We start from the raw sequence: 19,861 nt of genomic DNA on the forward strand, positions 1-19,861 counted from the left end.
AAGAGGCATTAAGCAAGCATGAGTAATATTATTATTACCACTCTTCCTTTTAAATTTTCTCAGTTATAATTACATCTATAGACGTTGTCAATTGCTTAAAATTTCTCACACGAGAATTTATAATCGAAAATTATATTAATATTTTACATATTGAAGAGCAACATTTCTGATATTAAATTATTTTTCTATTTCTACAAATTAATACTTATATATAATAAGCTCTAAACTAAGTGAATAATTAAAAGGTTCCCACTAAATTCCTTATCCTAGTCGTCACGTTCAAATACCTTGAATTAGTTCCCATAAATTAGCCGCCCTTTTTCTCCATGTTAGCCAATTAAATGGCATTATTATTATAAATACGGCTGAAATCGAATCACGTTAATTTATAAATATATAAATTTAATAATTCTCAAATGTTTACTTTAATATGATTACTCTCTTATAATATATATATATATATATATATATATATATATATTCCTGAATTTTGAAATCGTACCTGCATGCGTCCGGCCCACATGTCATAAATATTAGAAACTCTTGCTACAAAAAATAAAAATATAATATCTTGATCATCCGACGACCTTTGTGTTACGTACCTTATAGCCAACTATAATTCAGAGTACTACTAGGTATAATTAATGCATGTGTTAGTTTCGATATTTTTGAATCTAAAGTATAAAATTACAGATAATTTATGTACGTATTAAAAGTGGATTTAATACAAAATAATCAACAAAAATACTCATTAATTTATTATATAGATTTTTTTTTAATTTGTTAATTATATAGCAAGAGATGGGAAAAACCTCCATTTGATTGAATAGTACGTACTACTTGATCAAACTCAAGAAACTCTCAACTTCAATTAGATAATAAATCCATATTGCAGAGTACCAGTAGTACTCTATCTAAACATGAGCTTTGCTCAAAAAACAAAAAAACAATAACAACAATATTACTGTTGCGGAGAGACGGATTTTCAAATAATATTATAACGTTATGATCAATAGATGAATTTTTAAAATATTAGCGTTGAGAGAAGATCATCATGTATATATATATATTAATCGATCTTCAAATACAATTTTTAGGAATACAAGAAGTTTAAAAAGAATATAATATTAGGCATCTCACAAACTCACGTGTAATTTAACTACCAAGATGGTTTTGAAGATATATATACAAAAATCCATCTTGATTATTTGAATATTATAACTCAATATATATCTTGAGATTTGCTTTGATTTTCTTCGATCTCAAGATATACGAAGATCTTAATTTGCAGTATAATAAAACCATTTCATTTATAAGCTTATTTTTGTATAATCTTTATGTGTATGTTACACTACTTCTCTAAATGTAAATGGATAATTAGTAATAAAATGTAATTCGAACTCCCAACCGCCTTTAGAATTTTTCTCAAATATTTAAGATTTTTCGGGGGATGAGATCTCAGCCACTCTTATCCTTTATTTAAACACAACATAACGTATATACATTCATTCTCCACAGAAAGTTGCCTTCTCTTTTCTTTTCTTCTCTTCTCTTCTCTTCTCTTCTCTACGTGCAGTACTTCATTGATATGGGTACTGCATCGGGCTTGTTAACAGTAGTACTCTTGGTTCTTCTGAGCATTGTTGGTTTCTGTCATGGTGGTGTAACCAGTAGTTATGTTAGGAAAGCTGAGGCATCTCCTGACTTGCCGAAAGAAGCATTTCCTCCTCCTCCAGGATTCAATGCACCAGAGCAGGTATTAAACCTTAATTTACCATATACTTGTAATTGCATTAATCTCAATATCTTTTATTAACACCTAAGTGCGTGCATCATGCGTACATGTTAACTATTGACGTTCAAACATTATTAAATCCATGTTCAAACGTTATATTATCTTTACGTTCGAACATTCAGCCATTACGTTCGAATATAGATTTATACGTTTGAAGTTCAGTAACATGGGAACATTTGTTGGTATATTCGAACGTACATTTTGTGACAAAAATCAACCGTCACCAAAAGTTGATCACGTTTGGACTTTCAATTGAACTTTAGGTCACAAACCGACAAAAAAAAAAAACGTTTTTGTGACGATTGAATAGTAAACGGACACAACATCTATTTGGTGACGTGGTTCTTGTGTCGGTAGGTGTTTTTCATCACAAAAAGATTGTGTTGGTTTGTTTTTATTTTTTTGTGATTGTTTCATCCGTCACAAAAGCTACGATCTGTGTCAGTATAATATATATATATATCAAATTTCTAAAACTCTGAAATTTACTATATGTGCAGGTTCATATAACCCAAGGAGATAGTGGAGGACAGGGTGTGATTATTTCATGGGTTACACCGTTAATGTGGCATCCGAATTTTGTGACCTATTGGGCAGCAGAGGGCAACCACAAGAATTATAAGCTTATTGCTTCGGCCAAAATCACCTCTTACAAATACTATACATATACTTCTGGTTACATTCATCATGCCACCATTAAAGGATTAGAGGTTAATTAGTAATTGGTTTTTTAATTAATTTCTAGTTCATAGTTCATCATCTTTGAGATTATGTATCTATAATCTATATACAATAAAATGTTCATACTCCAAGCTAGCTGCAGATATGCAATTCATATATATTAATCTCATTTTAGGCCATACTTGACATGATTTTTTTTCCTCTTTTGGTATATATCATGCTCAGTATGACACTAAATACTTCTATGAGATTGGAATTGGCGAGTGTGCCCGTCTGTTCCACTTCAGAACTCCTCCCAAAGTGGGGCCAGATGTTCCATACACATTTGGCATTATTGGTCAGTACTAAGAATTGATTGTTTTGTTGTTGTTTTGTTTGGTACTTCTTTTAGCATGCATGCAGTAGCTATATATAATGAAGCAATCTGCCTAATTTGCAGGTGATTTGGGACAGACAAGTAATTCTAATGAGACGCTTGAGCATTATATTGCCAACCCGACTGCGCAGACTATGTTGTTTGTAGGTGATCTTTCTTATGCAGATGATCACCCAAACCATGACAATGAGAGATGGGACACATGGGGCCGCTTTATTGAGAAGAGTGCTGCGTATCAGCCATGGATTTGGACTGCTGGCAATCATGAACTTGATTATGCTCCACAACTTGTAAGACTTTCTTTCTACCTTTAGGAATTAAGAACCACATTTTATTTTCCCTTGCCTTTTCCTATATATAGAGTGATGCAATCATTGAAAGTGAGAGCAAGATCTTGATCAGTACTAATAACCTGTATCTAGTTCAGAAGAACTTTCATACTAGATATATATCCTCGTACTTACGTAGCTTTGGTGCATGGTTGATCTTCAAAGTGAGAATATTCTTTGGTTTTTGAACAGTATTTTCTGAATCCTTTACATTAACGTGTTTGTATTTATGTAATATCAGAAAGAATACACTCCTTTCAAGCCATATATGAACAGATACCACGTGCCCTACAGATCATCGCAGAGTACATCCCCACTTTGGTATTCCATCAAGCGTGCATCTGCACACATCATTGTCCTCTCTTCTTACTCAGCATATGGTATGAATAGAGAATAGTATAATATTCTGTACGTAGAAGCAAGCAAAGTGGCCTGGTGTCATCATGATATTTACTATCTGTTTTTGTACAGGTAAATACACTCCTCAATACACTTGGCTCCAAAAGGAGCTCACCAGAGTTAATCGAGCTGAAACTCCATGGCTTATAGTTCTTCTTCACTCACCATGGTATAACAGCAACAACTACCATTACATGGAAGGAGAAAGCATGAGAGTGACTTTTGAATCCTGGTTTGTTGAAAGCAAAGTTGACATTGTTTTTGCTGGTCATGTTCATGCCTATGAGCGTTCAGTAAGCCTCCTTGATTTGTCAAATGGTCATGAATAAATCCCCTAATAAAATCATTATATGTTTTTCTAATGAATTAATTATTGCAGGAGCGAATATCGAATGTGAGGTACAATATAACAGATGGACTCAGCACGCCAATAAAGGACCAATCTGCACCAATATACATAACAATTGGAGATGGCGGTAATGTTGAAGGCATTGCTGACAGGTACAGTAAAATTGGATAATTATCCGTATTGATCTGTGCATGCTATAAGAAAAACAAGCATTTGTGATAGATTATTTATGATGATAATGACTATTTGCGACAAAAACATACTACTATTGGTAGAAAATAATCATTTTTACAGAAAATAACGAGCCACAAATATGCAATTTTCTTGTAGCATGCTACTGATCCCTTACTCTTTTATTTATATCTCCCAATTGTTTTCTGCATGCAGTTTTACTGACCCACAACCAAGTTATTCTGCATTCCGGGAAGCAAGCTTTGGGCACGCAATTCTGGCTATAAAGAATAGAACCCATGCTCACTATACTTGGCACCGCAACCAAGATAGTAATGCTGTTGCTGCTGATTCTCTTTGGATATACAACAGGCACTATTTTCCAGTTGAAGAGCTTAGTCATTAATTAGGAGGCACTAAAGTCCTAGTCCATTTTTAACTTAGACTGCCAATTTGGTGCAGCCAGCTTGGTTTTTCATGTTTGTTTAGATTGTCTCGGTTTTAATCATTGTCAAGTTAAGTTTTTCTGGGTAGTAGTATTTATAATGCAAATAATTTGAATTAATGTCAGATAATTTGGTAGCCAGCAGCTCTGTCTTTGGAAGTCAAATCATGATGAGGTTTCCCCAATCCATTCAGCTTTATCTTTCCCAATTATTGGAAGACATTGCTCGAGTACTACTCCTTGGCTTCCTCCAATATTTCTATTTCATTCATCTCTTGAGAGCCCACAAAAACTTTTTCTTTTCAACAATCAGCTAATGCTGAAGTTCCACCACCTATTTCAAAGTTTGGCAGGAAGTCGGATGCACTGTAGGGCATATACTTTTGACTGCTCTTCGTATCATCAAATTAACTGCTAGAGTTAGGAAGTAATGGTTGATAGATGGTGGCATTGCCAGAACTTTCTCCATCTTTGTTTTTAGAACAAAGAATCATGAGATCTTGCCAACTTTATTCCCCTTAATAAACAGATATTGCAGCTTGTCTACTTTACAATTGACTGGATTTGTCAGTCTATCTTGCTCTGCCCTTTGAAAAGTATTTGTGGTTGATGTTTACCAATAATATGGCAGTTATCACCTCAAAGATTTCTAAAAGCAATCTATATGCCAAGTTACTAAAAACTCTGGTTTGATAGTGCGCGCGCATGAAAAGAATATCATCAAACACTTGTGTAGTATGACTTTGATGAAGTCTAGTATACTTCAACCAGGCTTCAAGCTAAGGGACAATCAGTAGGCTCCTGACTAGAATAACATTGTCATCAGGGAACATGGTGTTCTTGAAATTGTTGAATAAGATAGCACCTATAATCAATTAACAAGGTTATTGAGTCTATTGGAGCATACCATGCAATCCTCACCATCATCTCTGTTATTAAACAAAGGGAAGGCGCCAAGTAATGCAGTTAGTTAGTTTGTTATTCTTTATTTTGTTTTATGCTGAGTTATACACAAGGGCAACATTGTATTTTCATTTTATATAGGTTGTTAGAATATTCTTTTATGTACTTATATACACGGGTTGATGTACAGCAAAGAAATAATAACAGAAAATTATTCCTTTCCTTTTTCCTCTTCAATTTCTGGGTTCCCTACTCTGTTTTTCCTTTCGTTACATGGTACCAGAGCTTCCTTCGATCCCAAAATTCACGCCATGTCCAGCAACTCTGATACAGAAATTCCTAACCCTTCCTTTTCACCCAAAACTCCGAATGAAAGGCATCTCAACTTTTCAGATCCTTTCAACCCCTTTCGCATAGACAATGGTGATAACCCAACCGCTGCTTTGGTCTCGGACCTCTTAACCACCGATAACTACGTTAGTTGGTCTCGCGCCGTCAGCCGTGCCCTTCGCGCCAAGAACAAGCTTGGTTTTATTAATGGTAATCTCCCAAAACCAACTGATGTTGCAGATCCTCTCCTTGAAGCTTGGGAACGCTGCAACGATCTCGTAGTCTCTTGGCTTCAAAATTCGGTAAGCGCATCTGTTAAATCCAGCCTTGCTCTAGTCGATGATTCCAGAATTCTTTGGCTTGAACTTCAAGACCGTTTTACTCAGCAAAATAGTCCTCGTATTTTCCAATTGAAACGCGATCTTGCTAGCCTATCTCAAGGTCAGGATTCTATTAGCATTTATTTTGGTCGTTTGAAAGCCCTTTGGGATGAATTAGCTGTTTATGACCCTTTACCTGATTGTGAATGTGGCAAGCTGAAAATTCTTCACGCTCGCTACGATCGAGACTGTGTTATACAATTTCTCATGGGCCTCAACGATCCTTATTCCTCCTCACGAGATCAGATTATGCTTATTGAGCCCCTACCCCCTCTTAATCGGGTTTTCTCCATGATTCAACAACAAGAACGTCAACACCTCATGCTTCACCAATCCCCCACCCCTAACCTTATGGCTATGTTGGCTAAAAATACTTTTTCATCCTTCAAACCAAACCAGAAATCAGTCTGCCCCTACTGCCCTCATTGTAAAATTCAGGGTCACTCCTTTGAGAATTGTTTCAAGGTAGGAAATGCTACTCCACCTCTGTGTTCCCACTGCAATATGACTGGTCATTCCATTGACAAGTGTTATAAACTACACGGGTACCCACCTGGTCATAAACTCCATGGAAAGACTAAGAGTTGTACTGCTGCTGTCGCTTCATCTCTGCCTTGTTCCAATGAAGATCTTGATAAGGAACCTACTGAGCCCATGGCTCTCACCAAGAGCCAATACAATCAACTCCTTGCGTTGCTGCATTCTAAGGACTCCAATTCAGCTATGGCCTCCATCTCGGTTGCTCCACCCTCAACATCTTCTAATCCTATTCACAACTCCAAAGTTTCTGGTATGGTCACTTGTTTATTCACTCACACACACACACCTGTTTCATCACAAACTACCCCTTGGATTATCGATACTGGAGCAACAGATCACATGATATGTTGCCCCTCTCTTTATACATCCATCACTACCAGTATTTCTTCTTTGGTTAAATTACCTAATGGTGCAGCTGTCCCTGCTACTCACACTAGTGTTGTGCGTCTCTCACCAACTCTAGTACTTCAAAATGTGCTTTGTGTTCCCTCCTTTCAATTCAATTTAATTTCTACCAAAACGCTTGCTCTTAACTCGGCTTGTTGTCTTCTTTTCTTTTCTCATTCATGTTTCATACAGGACTTAGCTTCATGGACAACGATTGGGATGGGTGAAGTGAGAGGAGGCTTATATCATCTGCTGCGATTTGATGTGTCACCCTCAGCTTTGGTTGATATTTTTCCAGCTTTTTCTCATCAAGACCAGCCTCTTAGTGCTTCTGTTACTTGCAAGGATTCCAATCCTGATTTGTGGCATTATAGGCTTGGTCACATTTCATTTTCTAGACTTCTTTTAATCACTGATCCCCTTGTACGGCAGACCATGAATTTTATTAATCAATCACCTTGTTGTGTTTGCCCTTTGGCCAAGCAATATCGTCTTCCCTTTCCAACTTCCACCACTAAATCTATTCATGCTTTTGATATTGTTCACTGTGACATATGGGGCCCTCACCCCACTGTTGCAATTGATGGTTCTCGGTTTTTCCTAACTCTTGTTGATGATTTCTCAAGAACCACATGGGTCTACATGCTCAAAACAAAGTCTGAAGTAAGACAATGTATTGAGAGTTTTTTCTCCTTAATTGAAACACAATTTGACAAAAGAATCAAAGTGCTTCGAAGTGATAATGGCAAGGAATTCTCTATGACAGATTTCTTCAAATCCAAGGGCATTATTCACCACACAAGTTGTGTTGAAACACCCCAACAAAATGGGATAGTTGAGCGTAAACATCAACACATCATGAATGTAGCTCGTGCACTAAAATTTCAATCTAATGTTCCTATCAAATACTGGAATGATTGTATCCTAACTGCAGTTTACATCATAAACAGGACCCCCACACCATTACTTCACAATAAAACCCCCTTTGAAACCATTTTCAACAAACCCCCCACTTATCATCACATGAGAGTCTTTGGTTGCCTTAGTTTTGCTTGCACTTTATCTCATGGCCGAAAGAAATTTGATCCAAGAGGTAGGAGATGTGTGTTCCTCGGTTATCCATTTGGAGTGAAAGGATACAAGCTGTTAGACATACAAACCAACCAGTTTTTCTATTCTCGGGATGTTGTGTTTCATGAATGAGTTTTTCCATTCACTACCATGTCTTCCGAGCATGACACCTCTCCTCCCTCCACCATCCCCCTCACCACACCTACTCCTTTCAATTTTCTTTCCCAAAACCTCACTTCAAACACTCCAACCCCCCATCCCACCAATGCTGATCAGTTTTTAATTTCTGACACACCACATTCTGATAGTTCCCCACCAGTTTCTTCTCCATCTATCCTACCAACTTCTCCCTCTATCTCCCTTTCATCTCTTCCTCCCCTTCCTTCACTCCCACCCCTTCCTCGTAGATCAACCCGACATAGGAGTGCACCCAAATTTCTGCAGGATTTTCATTGTCAACAGGCTACTCTCATTCCTTCCAATCAATTGTTGACCACGAAGCTTGGACCTCCACCAGGTAAGTCTTTTCCTCTTGAAAATACTTTATCTTATCATGCTTTTTCACCCTCTTATCAAGCTTTTTCCACTTCTATCTCTACACATTTTGAGCCATAAACCTATAGACAAGCCCTTAGTCACCCGGGATGGTGTCAGGCCATGGACACTGAATTGGCTGCTTTAGAAGCCAACAACACTTGGATTCTTACAGATTTGCCTCCCGGCAAAGTCCCAATTGATTGTAAATACGTTTATAAAATTAAATATCACTCCGATGGCTCAGTTGAGAGGTTAAAGGCCCGTTTAGTAGCCAAGGGCTACACACAGCTTGAAAGAGTTGATTTTCATGAGACATTCTCACCTGTTGCTAAATTGGTAACCGTGAGATGTCTCTTTGCCATTGCTTCAGTTAAGGGCTGGCATTTACATCAATTTGATGTAAATAATGCATTTTTACATGGAGACTTAAATGAGGACATTTACATGAAGAAACCTCCTGGTTACACCAAGGGAAAACCCACTCAAGTTTGTAAGTTACTCAAAAGTTTGTATGGCCTCAAACAAACTTCGAGGCAGTGGTATTCTAAGTTTTCCACCTCTTTAATTGAATCTGGTTTCTCTCAATCTAAGGCTGATTACAGCCTTTTCACCAAAGAGGTTGATGGTTCTTTCATAGCTCTACTTGTCTACGTTGATGATATCCTTGTGGCTAGTAACGATATTGCTTGTGTGAATGCCTTGAAGGTTTTTCTTGACAGCAAATTCAGAATAAAGGATCTCGGCTCATTGAGATACTTCCTCGGAATTGAAATTGCTCGATCCTCCAAGGGCATTCATTTGTGCTAAAGAAAATATCTTTTGGACATTCTAGCCGATTCTGGAACTTTGGGCAGCAAGCCAACTAAAGTCCCCATGGAACAAAACCTCAAGTTCAGTCAATCTTCAGGCCAACCATTATCAGACCCGAGTGTGTATAGGAGATTAATTGGTCGTCTTCTCTATCTCACAATCACTCGACCCGACATTTGTTATAGTGTACAAACATTGAGTCAATTTATGGCTCATCCTACTGATTTCCACTTCTTAGCAGCTCAGAAAATTTTGAAGTATCTTAAGGCTGCTCCTGGACAGGGATTACTTCTCTCTAGTTCCTCCTCTCTTCACCTCAATGCCTATTGCGACTCCGATTGGGCCTCCTGCCCCGACACCAGGCGCTCGGTAACAGGTTATTGCATATTCCTTGGCTCCTCTTTGATTTCCTGGAAATCAAAGAAGCAATCTATTGTGTCTCGTTCTTCAGCCAAGGCTGAGTATCGCTCCATGGCAACAACATGCTCGGAACTCACATGGCTGCGTTACATACTCTCTGCCCTTCAGGTATCTCATCCTCAAGCTGCCCTCTTGCACTGTGACAACAAAGCTGCCATCCACATCGCTGCCAACCCTGTTTTCCACGAGCGGACGAAACATATCGAACTCAATTGCCACTTGATACGTGACAAGATTCAAGAGGGTAGCATCCAAACCTGTCATGTTTCAAGTACCCATCAATTGGCTGATATTTTAACTAAGGCTCTACCCTCTACTGTCCTTCATCATCACTTATCCAAGATGGGAGTTCTTAATCTGCACTCTCCATCTTGCGGGGGGGTATTGGAGCATACCATGCAATCCTCACCATCATCTCTGTTATTAAACAAAGGGAAGGTGCCAAGTAATGCAATTAGTTAGTTTGTTATTCTTTATTTTGTTTTATGCTGAGTTATACACAAGGGCAACATTGTATTTTCATTTTATATAGGTTGTTAGAATATTCTTTTATGTACTTATATACACGGGTTGATGTACAGCAAAGAAATAATAACAGAAAATTATTCCTTTCCTTTTTCCTCTTCAATTTCTGGGTTCCCTACTCTGTTTTTCCTTTCGTTACAGAGTCGAACTGACTCTGCCTAAATAGATCGGAAGCTCGTGGCACAGGGACACAATGAAATGAGGCTTCTCTTCGAAATGGTGAAATATGTGGCTTATTTATCAATCCATAAAGCTATTCGTATAGTAGAATAATTACTAACCAAGTAGACAATATTTAAGAGTTCTTCGGTGGATTTTTAACCTGCCAGGCTTGGGATGAGAGTCTCTCACAAAAATTGATGCTATTGCTAGAAACTGAAGAAGAAGCTATACATATGAGGTGACTGTAAACCGAGCTGGATATTTCTTTATGTGTAATTAATGGTTTCAGAGGGAAGATGCAGATGATCGGATTTGCAAAATCTCCAGTCCAAAAGGTATTTTCTCTTTATTACTAAATTTGTTTTCAATATTAGAAGGTAATCTAATTATAGGTTTGTTTTTATTTTGGGACTAATTGATTTTGTGTATTGCAGCTATGTTTGAACCATATTTGCTGATGTTAATGTTTTGGGGTTGAAGGTATAATGAATGTTCATCTGTTCATCAATCTTCTTCATATCAACTCACATGAGAAGAATGTGAAGTTCAATCAAGTTTTCAAGCATCTAGTTGACATCGGGCTTAGATTATGGGAGCTCAAATTTTCTATGATAATAGATATGTTAATGAAATTGAGAAATAAATAAAAAATATATGTCTCTCATCCACCTAGTTAAAAAATAACTTTTAACTCCCGTTTGGTTTTACAAATTGTCTCATTTCAATATCCAAATATTATTTAAACACAAATATTTTTTAATTTCAAATTTTTAATTTTTTATCTAATCATTACAACTTTTTTAAACAACGAAACAAAATATAAAAAATAATTTAAAATTTTCAAATCTCAAAATAAAATAATATTATAAAAATATTATAATTTTATAATATTTTTCTTTTACTTTTTCTCTCTCCTTTTTTAAAACTTTAAAAACATCTTAACTCAAATCATTCAATTACTATTCACAAACTATCTTATTATTATTCACAGATTTCTCATCAATGTACATTATTTGCTCTAATAAAGTATCAATGGACATGCATCACATGATACAAGAAGGTAAGGAATCAGTGATTCCGAAAGTTAATTTAATCGCATATTCTAGGATTCTCATATTCTTATCCAGTTATCAGCTCGGATGTATGTATACACGTTCGCTAGAAATGTGTTTGAGAATTCATGAGAGCAATGAGTTTTGCATGTTTGGACAATGGTGGTCCAAACATGTTTGACAAGAACGTCTGAATGCATTTTGCATAATGAATATCATTGATGAACGCTCGAACATGTTTGAGAACGAAGACGTATCCGCAATTCCCCCAGAGCTCTCTTCGGCCTGCTTTCTCCATCGCAGGTACCTCAGTGATTTCCTTTTTCTTTTTCTGAAATCTCCGCATTTCATTTCTACCCTAAAATCGATTCGTTGTTGTTTAAGATAAGCTGGTTAATTGGAAAAACCCATTACTTTCATGCCTACTGTCAAATTCCGTTTGGTTCCCGTGAAACTATAGGAAAATAATAAGAATAATAAAAGAAATCTTGATATGTTCACTGTAAAGATTGTATCAAGATTAATCGAGGAAGAAATGTGAACGAAAAAATTTTATCTGGATCATTTATGATATAAGAGAGTGTAAGGGCGGGGTTACTCAATTATCTAATAAGTCTCAGTGAAGTAATCCCAGTCGTGGGGAGAATTTCATTTTCATCTTTCCTTTTTCTTTGAGAATCCCACGTCCTTCTTAGGATTTCAAGGAAATATTCCTCCATTTTTAGCATCTTTAGTTGTATCTATAAATATGGACACACACCATAAGACATTGGAGGTGATGGCAGCCATATCCCCTGTGGTTTGCCCTTAAACCAGCAACCTCTATTGTGGTTTAGTTTATTGTACTTACACAACCCTTGCACCTGTATATATCTGTTTTGTAGTTAAAAACATGGAAGTTTATGCAACTGACGTGCACATGATGCTCCTGTTTCCTGATCGACCAAAACAATGTTGCCCTCGAAGCCTCAATTTATTTTATAGCCTTTAATCCCTAGGGGTTGGCTAAGTGGTAAAGGACTTGGATTTGGGGTATGCTCCCCCCAAATCTAAAGTTTAAATCCTCTTGAGTGCAAACAGTCTCTAAGGGTCATCGGATTGAGAGATTTTTTTCCTTGAATTATTTGAGATGCACTTGCAGAAAACTTCTTGCTGAGGGGAGGGCCTGTACACGGTTAGGATTAGTCGGGATACTGTTCTTGGACATCCAGTGTCAATAAAGAAAGTTATTTTATAGCCTTTGACTTCTTGCATTGTTGCTTAAATTTTAGAGTTACATCTTGTTTATTTAGCCAGAGATTTTACAGACTAGAAACTGAGGAAATATTTAAGATTGTCTTACTGCCAGGCAAAAAAAAAAATCTTTTATATAGTTGCATGTGGATAAGCAACAGCAGTTTTTCTCCCTTAAAGCAAACTGTCAAATGGATAGGGAAAAAAAAGGAAAGCAATGCACAGACTCTCTTCATTGGCTAGAATGGGATATGCCCCTGGAGTGAAGTATTCATATTTGAGCCTTAAGATGTTTAGTAATGTTCCACCACAATTAATGTAATGCACTTATGCAGTATGCCTAGCATTGTTCATCGTTTACAGTAATAAACAGAACGTGATGAAAAAAATTTGCAGGAATCAAGAATATATTGTAAGGAGTACCAGTCTCACGTTTGCAATGCTAATGAGAAGGTAAAATACATGGCATGGACAAGTGAGATGGACCGCTGTCTAGCCGAGATACTTGTTGAGCAAGTGAAAAAAGGAAACAGGATAGACAGCACTTTGAAACCTGCAGCATACAGAGCAGCACTTTTTTTTTTAAACATCATAACTTTTTTTTTATTCAAAGGCCTTATTTATGGCGGAGGAAAACCATGAAGGGAAAAACAAAACAAACAAAACTACAAAGCATAAAAAAAGAAACAATAAACAAAACACCACGGAAACAAAGAACAATAAACAAAAAAAACTCAGATTCTAATGTGTGGCAAACCCAGCTTATCCACTTTGAGCATGCCCTTCAAAGGCCTAGGCAGAGAGCTCCACTCAGTGTATCTTCCATCCGTTCCTTCCCCCTTGACGCGCAAGAAAATCTGCTACAAAGTTGCCTTCCCTATATTGATGTGCAATGGAACAGCGAAATCCCTGGAGCAACGTAAGGATGTCCTCCCAGTAGTCCCATAGGTACCATAACAAGCACTTCCTAGTCAGCACCTAGTTGACAACCAACATTGAGTCGCACTCAATTTCCATCTATGTGAAACCCATGTCCTTACACATGTGCATGCCCACTAGCAGAGCTTTCAGCTCTGCCATTTTGTTAGTGCCATGAGCAAAATGTGCAGAAAATGCTCCAATAAAATTTCCCAAGTGGTTCCTTATCACCCCTCCACCACCGCAGTTGACGGGATTCCCCCTATAGCTACCATCCACGTTTAGCTTAATCCATCCCTCAGTTGGTTTCTTCCAAACAATTAGTTGTGATCTTCTAGTCCTAACTTGGCAGAGAGGGATCTCCAAGGCCTGCAGAACTGCTCTATCAACAAAGGATAAGGACCTGCATTTCACAAGAATGGAGGACAACTTCCACAACCACACATTTACTGCCAGCCACACACTCTCCGGTGACTCAAAAACTCACTCCATCCTTGCTTTACAGCGCCGCAGCCAGAGCCTCCATGTGATAATACAAGGGAGTATACCAATGAGGACACCACGTTGAGAAGATTTCCTGGCAAAAGAAAACCAGTGCAGCACCCGCGCCCACCAAGAACGTGTCATCATATGCGGAATACCCAAATCAGTTTCAGCAAATTCCCATACTTTTGTCGCTACATCCCTTGAGGCCAATACATGATCAATAAACTCGCTACTTCCTACCGAACAACAATCGCAGCATGAAGCAATTTGAATACCCCGGGACTGACACCTATCATTTGCAGCCAAGCCTTTAACCTTAGCGTTCCACATGCAGACTGCAATCTTTTTGGACAAAATACCATGCCAAATCCACTCCATCCCTGGTTGTTCAGTTCCTCTTATGCGAATAATATCTCAGGCACTTGCTGAGGAGAAACTTCCATCTTTGGCTGGCTGTTTGCAAAAACGAAACTTATAAAAACTTCTCTGATTTTATTCGAGTATTCTGGTTGCTTTTATACATGAAAAGAAGAATAAAAATAATACTTGTTTGTTACAATAACTTGAGAAGAAAATTTAACAACTTTGTCTACTGTGATTCTGTTGAGTGCAGTATGCTGTTGGTTGTAACGAACGTGTTGCATGATCCTGTTGCTCTGTTTTGGCTGTGGTCCATGGCTTGCCTACCAGCTGTTTGTCCGAAGGTATTAGTGAGTCACTTATTCTGATACGTCCCCTCGAGTCCAATGGGGTATCATGCACATTGAGACTTGACTGAAATCGAGAGAACTGATCTGCAACAAGAGGTTTGGTGAGGACATCGGCTATTTGGTCATGAGAGCTACAGAAGGAGACGTGTAGTGATTTTGATGCAACTCTATCCCAAATGAAATGAAAGTCTATGTCCATATGTTTAGTCTTGGAGTGATAAACTGGGTTCATTGACAGGCAGTTAGCTCCTAAGTTGTCACACCATATAGTTGGAGCTTTAGAGAGTGAGATTCCTAGTTCACGAAGCACGGTTTGGAGCCAGATAGTTTCAGCTGCGGAGGAAGCGAGGGACTTGTACTCTACTTCAGTGGAAGAGCGTGCAACCGTGCTCTGTTTTTTTGAGCTCCAAGAGACCAGATGAGAACCCAAGTAAATACAAAAACCTCCAGTTGAGCGTCTGTCATCTGGACACCCACCCCAATCGACATCACAGTAAGTTTGAAGATGAAGACTGCTTTGAGGTCTAAACAGCAAGCCAAGATTAATGGTCCCTTTGAGATACCGTAGCACCCGTTTCACTGCACTCCAGTGAGAATTTTTTGGTGAGTGCATGAACTGAAAAATCTTGTTCACTGCAAAGGAGATGTCCGGTCTTGTCAAGGATAGGTACTGGAGACCTCCAACGATGCTACGATACAAAGTGGCATCCTCAAAATCTGGAGAATCAAACTTTGACAGCTTGAGTGAAGCGGCCATAGGAGATGAGATGGGCTTTGCAAGAAGCATGTTGCTTCGAGTGAGTAAGGCTTTAATATATTTTCTCTGAGACAACATCAAACCAGTAGATGTGTAATCAACTTCAATTCCAAGAAAATAGGAGAGTCTTCCTAAATCCTTAACTGGAAAGGCACGTCCCAAGTCTAAGATAAGGCTGTCAATGGCTGATGGAAGTGAAGCAGTGATGACTATGTCATCCACATGCACTAGAAAGTAAATATGCACATTGGAGTGATTGAGAATAAAGAGAGAGGGGTCTACTCGTGAAGCATTAAACCCGTAATCTAGTAGCCAAGATGACAGTTGAGCAAACCATGCTCTTGGGGCTTGTTTAAGCCCGTAAATAGCTTTATGCAATTTACAGATGTATGTTGGATGAGTGGGATCAACAAACCCTTGAGGTTGCTGCATATAAACATCATCAGTTAAACATACATGTAAAAATGTATTTTGTATATCAAGCTGCCGTAATGACCACCCACGGGTTACAGCTATGGAAACAATTAAGCGAATGGTGGATGGTTTAACAACTGAACTAAAGGTCTCAGTATAATCCAAACCATGTTGTTGATGGTAGCCTTTTGCTACTAATCTCGCTTTTCTTCTTTCGAAGGACCCATCGGCTTTGGTTTTTGTTTTGAAAATCCACCAACAACCAAGGATGCTAGCCAAAGGTGTAGAAGGAACTAAGCTCCAAGTGTGATTCTGTTGTAGAGCTTGGAATTCCTGATCCATGGCATCTTTCCACTCTGGAAACTTGATAGCTGCAGAAAAACTAGAAGGTTCATCTGGAACCGTAAGAGAGGTAGAAAAACAATACCGAGTGGAATATGGTATGGTTCCATCTGTAAAATTTCAGGGTCTGAATGTATTGGTTTGGGCACGGGTTATGATGGGAGACCTCGGTGGAACAAGAGGAGAAGAAGCTATTGTATGTTCGGGATTGGGAAGAACAGAGGAATTAATCACAGAACACGGACTGGAGCTTGACGAAGATGAATAATTTTGAGTGGAAATGAGAGGGCTTAAATTGGATGAAGATGGGCTTGGCCCAGGCCCGAGTAATGACGGTAAAGACGCAGGCAGCAAGACGCTTGTAGAGACGAGGGAATTTGATGATGGGCTGGATTGGTTTTTGGCAAAGGGAAAGGAGTTTTCGTTGAAGATCACGTCCCGAGAGATGTACATCCTTTTCTTGATTAAGTCAAAGCATTTATATCCTTTATGGGATGGACTGTAACCCAGAAATAGACAGGACACTGATTTGAAATTAAGTTTGTTGGAAAGATAAGGCCGAATATTTGGCCAACATTCACATCCAAAAACTTTTAAAAAAGTATAGTCTGGTTCACAGTTGTGAACAAGAAAATGGGGAGTTTTATTTTGAATGACAGGGGAGGGTAGAATATTAATTAAGTGAACAGCGGTTTCACAAGCGTCGGCCCAAAATGTGAATGGTAAAGAAGAGTGAGCTAACAAGGTAAGCCCGATTTCGACAATATGTCGATATTTTCTTTCAACAAGTCCATTTTGTTGATGAGTGTGAGGACATGAGAATTGATGTGTTATTCCAACTTTTTGACAGATTTGAGTGAGAGGTTTAAATTCACCTCCACCATCGGTTTGAAGTGTCATAAGTTTGGAATTGAATAATCTTTCAACATAAGGTAAAAAATTATTAAAAATAGTAACAACATCAGATTTGAGCTTGAGTGGAAATAACCAGGTGTATCGTGTAAATTGATCAACAAATGATAGATAATATTTGTAACCCAATCGAGAAACATAAGGGGCAGGACCCTATACATCAGCACAAATTAATTGAAGAGGCCTAGTATAGGTTGCTTGATGAGTACAAAATGGGAGTTGATGAGCCTTAGCAAGTGGGCATTCAGAACAAAAAAAAGATGACTCAGATGAAGAGACTGGTAAGCACTTATTCCGTAAGACTCGAGATACTAGAGTTAAGGAGGGATGGCCTAGCCTTTGGTGCCATTGAGAGAATGTGGTTCGTTCACCAAGATGTGTAGTGGGACTTGAGGGCTGAATGATCTTTGAAGGGAAAACATATAATCCATTACGGGTTGGCCCGGTGAGAAGCACCTTCTTTGTCTTGTTGTCCTTCACATTAAAATGAGAAGAGTGAAACTCAAAATAGCAAGAATTATCAATGCAAAAACGTAGAACAGACACAAGATTTTTGGTAATATCTGGGACATGTAATAAATTTCGAAGGAGGAAAGAAGAGGAGGTAGAGGAGAAGCAAGAGTCACCGAAATTGTGAATGGGAATTCCAGAACCATCTCCAACGCGGATTGAATCACCACCACTATACTGTTCAGATGAAACATTCAAGTTATTAAAATCATTTGTAATATGATATGTTGCGGCAGAATCAGGATACCAAGAGGAGTCTAATAGTAAGTCTAGAGCCGTGTAGTTAGCAGAGAAAGATTGTGGAACTTCATACTGATAGGCATGATCAAAGCGAAAACGGCATTGCAGTGCTACATGTCCTGACTTATTGCAAACCTGGCAAGTTGGTCGATGAGAGGAAAACTGTTGCTGAGAAGAGAAGTTTGAAGAAGACGAGCGTCCTCCATGATTATTGTGAAAATGACGACCCCTGCCACGGCCTTATCGTCCACTACGTGAGAATCCACGCCCACGATTTCCAGCAACACTAAGATTGACAGAAGGCTCAAGAGAGGAGGTTATACTCCTATTGTGGTGAGCTGAGCAACTTTCATGAATTAATAACAGTTGATATAATTCATGAGAGGAAATGGCTTTTGCCCGTGTGGTAACTGAAGTAATGAAAGCTTCATAAGAGGAGCCTAACCCATTGAGAAGATAGGTAACTACCTCTTTGTCAGGGAGAGTGTTACCAGTAGCAGCTAGTGAATCCACAAGAGAACGAACCTTGCCAAAGTAGTCAGTCATGGCTTGATCTCCTTTGGAGAGATTTGTGAGCTGAAAAAGAATTTGAAATTCCTTGGCCTGGGAATGCGACGCGAACATTGAAGCCAAAGAGACCCAGAGATCACGAGCAGTCTTAGCTGAGAGAACGTGACCAAGCAAGGACTCTGAGAGGGAAGAGAAAATGACACTGAGAACAAATTGATCAGTGCGATTCCATGAGGAAAAATCTGGATTAGCTTTCGGAACTGAGTCAGTGAATAAGAATTTTGGGGGAGGAAGACTAGACCCATCTACATAAGAGTAGAGATCTTGTCCTCGTAAGTAGGCTGATATTTGTACTTGCCAGAGGAGATAGTTTTCATTGTTTAATTTTGTGGTGACTACATGTGAAAAAGAAGAAAGTGTAGAAGAAGAAGAAGACGCTGCCATGGTTGAGAATGACGTTAGTCGCTGGCTCTCGATACCATGTTTGCAGAAACGAAACTTATAAAAACTTCTTTGATTTTATTCGAGTATTCTGGTTGCTTTTATACATGAAAAGAAGAATAAAAATAATACTTGTTTGTTACAATAACTTGAGAAGAAAATTTAACAACTTTGTCTGCTGTGATTCTGTTGAGTGCAGTATGCTGTTAGTTGTAACGGACGTGTTGCATGATCCTGCTGCTCTGTTTTCGCTGTGGTCCATGGCTTGCCTACCAGTTGTTTGTCCGAAGGTATTAGTGAGTCACTTATTCTGATACTGGCATCCAAATGACCATATCCCGACCCATCTTCCCATTATTGATTTGGTGCACAATCTGCCTCGTTTGTTCCTCTCCGACTAGGGACAACAGTTGCTCTTCGTCCCACCTACCATCCACCCACACGTCTTTTATTAGTAGACCAGGTTGTTGAATCAAAAAATTTGAAACACTGAGAGGGCCGCTCGCAAGCCAACGGTCAAACCAGAAAGAAGATCCACCCTCTTTAACCTGGACTTTGATGTTATCCATAACCTCTGGTAGTACGTTCCAAATTGATTTCCAAATTTTGGAGGCATTCTCCCTTGGTTCAGTAAGCAACAAATGTCCATGCCTCACATATTTTGCACGAAAAAATTGGGACCATAAATTATCGATTGAAATCAACCGCCAAGCAAACTTCATATGT

At 38.5% G+C, this 19,861-nt stretch overlaps 1 protein-coding gene across 1 annotated transcript; it reads left to right on the plus strand.

Moving 5' to 3' along the window:
• Nucleotides 1-1,513: 1,513 nt before the first annotated feature.
• On the plus strand, nt 1,514-5,204 carry LOC108985918 (purple acid phosphatase 5-like). Its single transcript, XM_018958389.2, has 8 exons — nt 1,514-1,756; nt 2,296-2,505; nt 2,702-2,813; nt 2,916-3,142; nt 3,423-3,561; nt 3,653-3,873; nt 3,960-4,081; nt 4,317-5,204. The coding sequence occupies exons 1-8, from the start codon at nt 1,589-1,591 to the stop codon at nt 4,504-4,506; spliced, it is 1,389 nt and encodes a 462-aa protein (XP_018813934.1). The 5' UTR covers nt 1,514-1,588; the 3' UTR covers nt 4,507-5,204.
• The last annotated feature ends 14,657 nt before the right edge of the window (nt 5,205-19,861 follow it).

This window comes from Juglans regia, chromosome 5, assembly GCF_001411555.2.
Source record: "Juglans regia cultivar Chandler chromosome 5, Walnut 2.0, whole genome shotgun sequence".
NCBI classification, from domain to species: domain Eukaryota; kingdom Viridiplantae; phylum Streptophyta; class Magnoliopsida; order Fagales; family Juglandaceae; genus Juglans; species Juglans regia.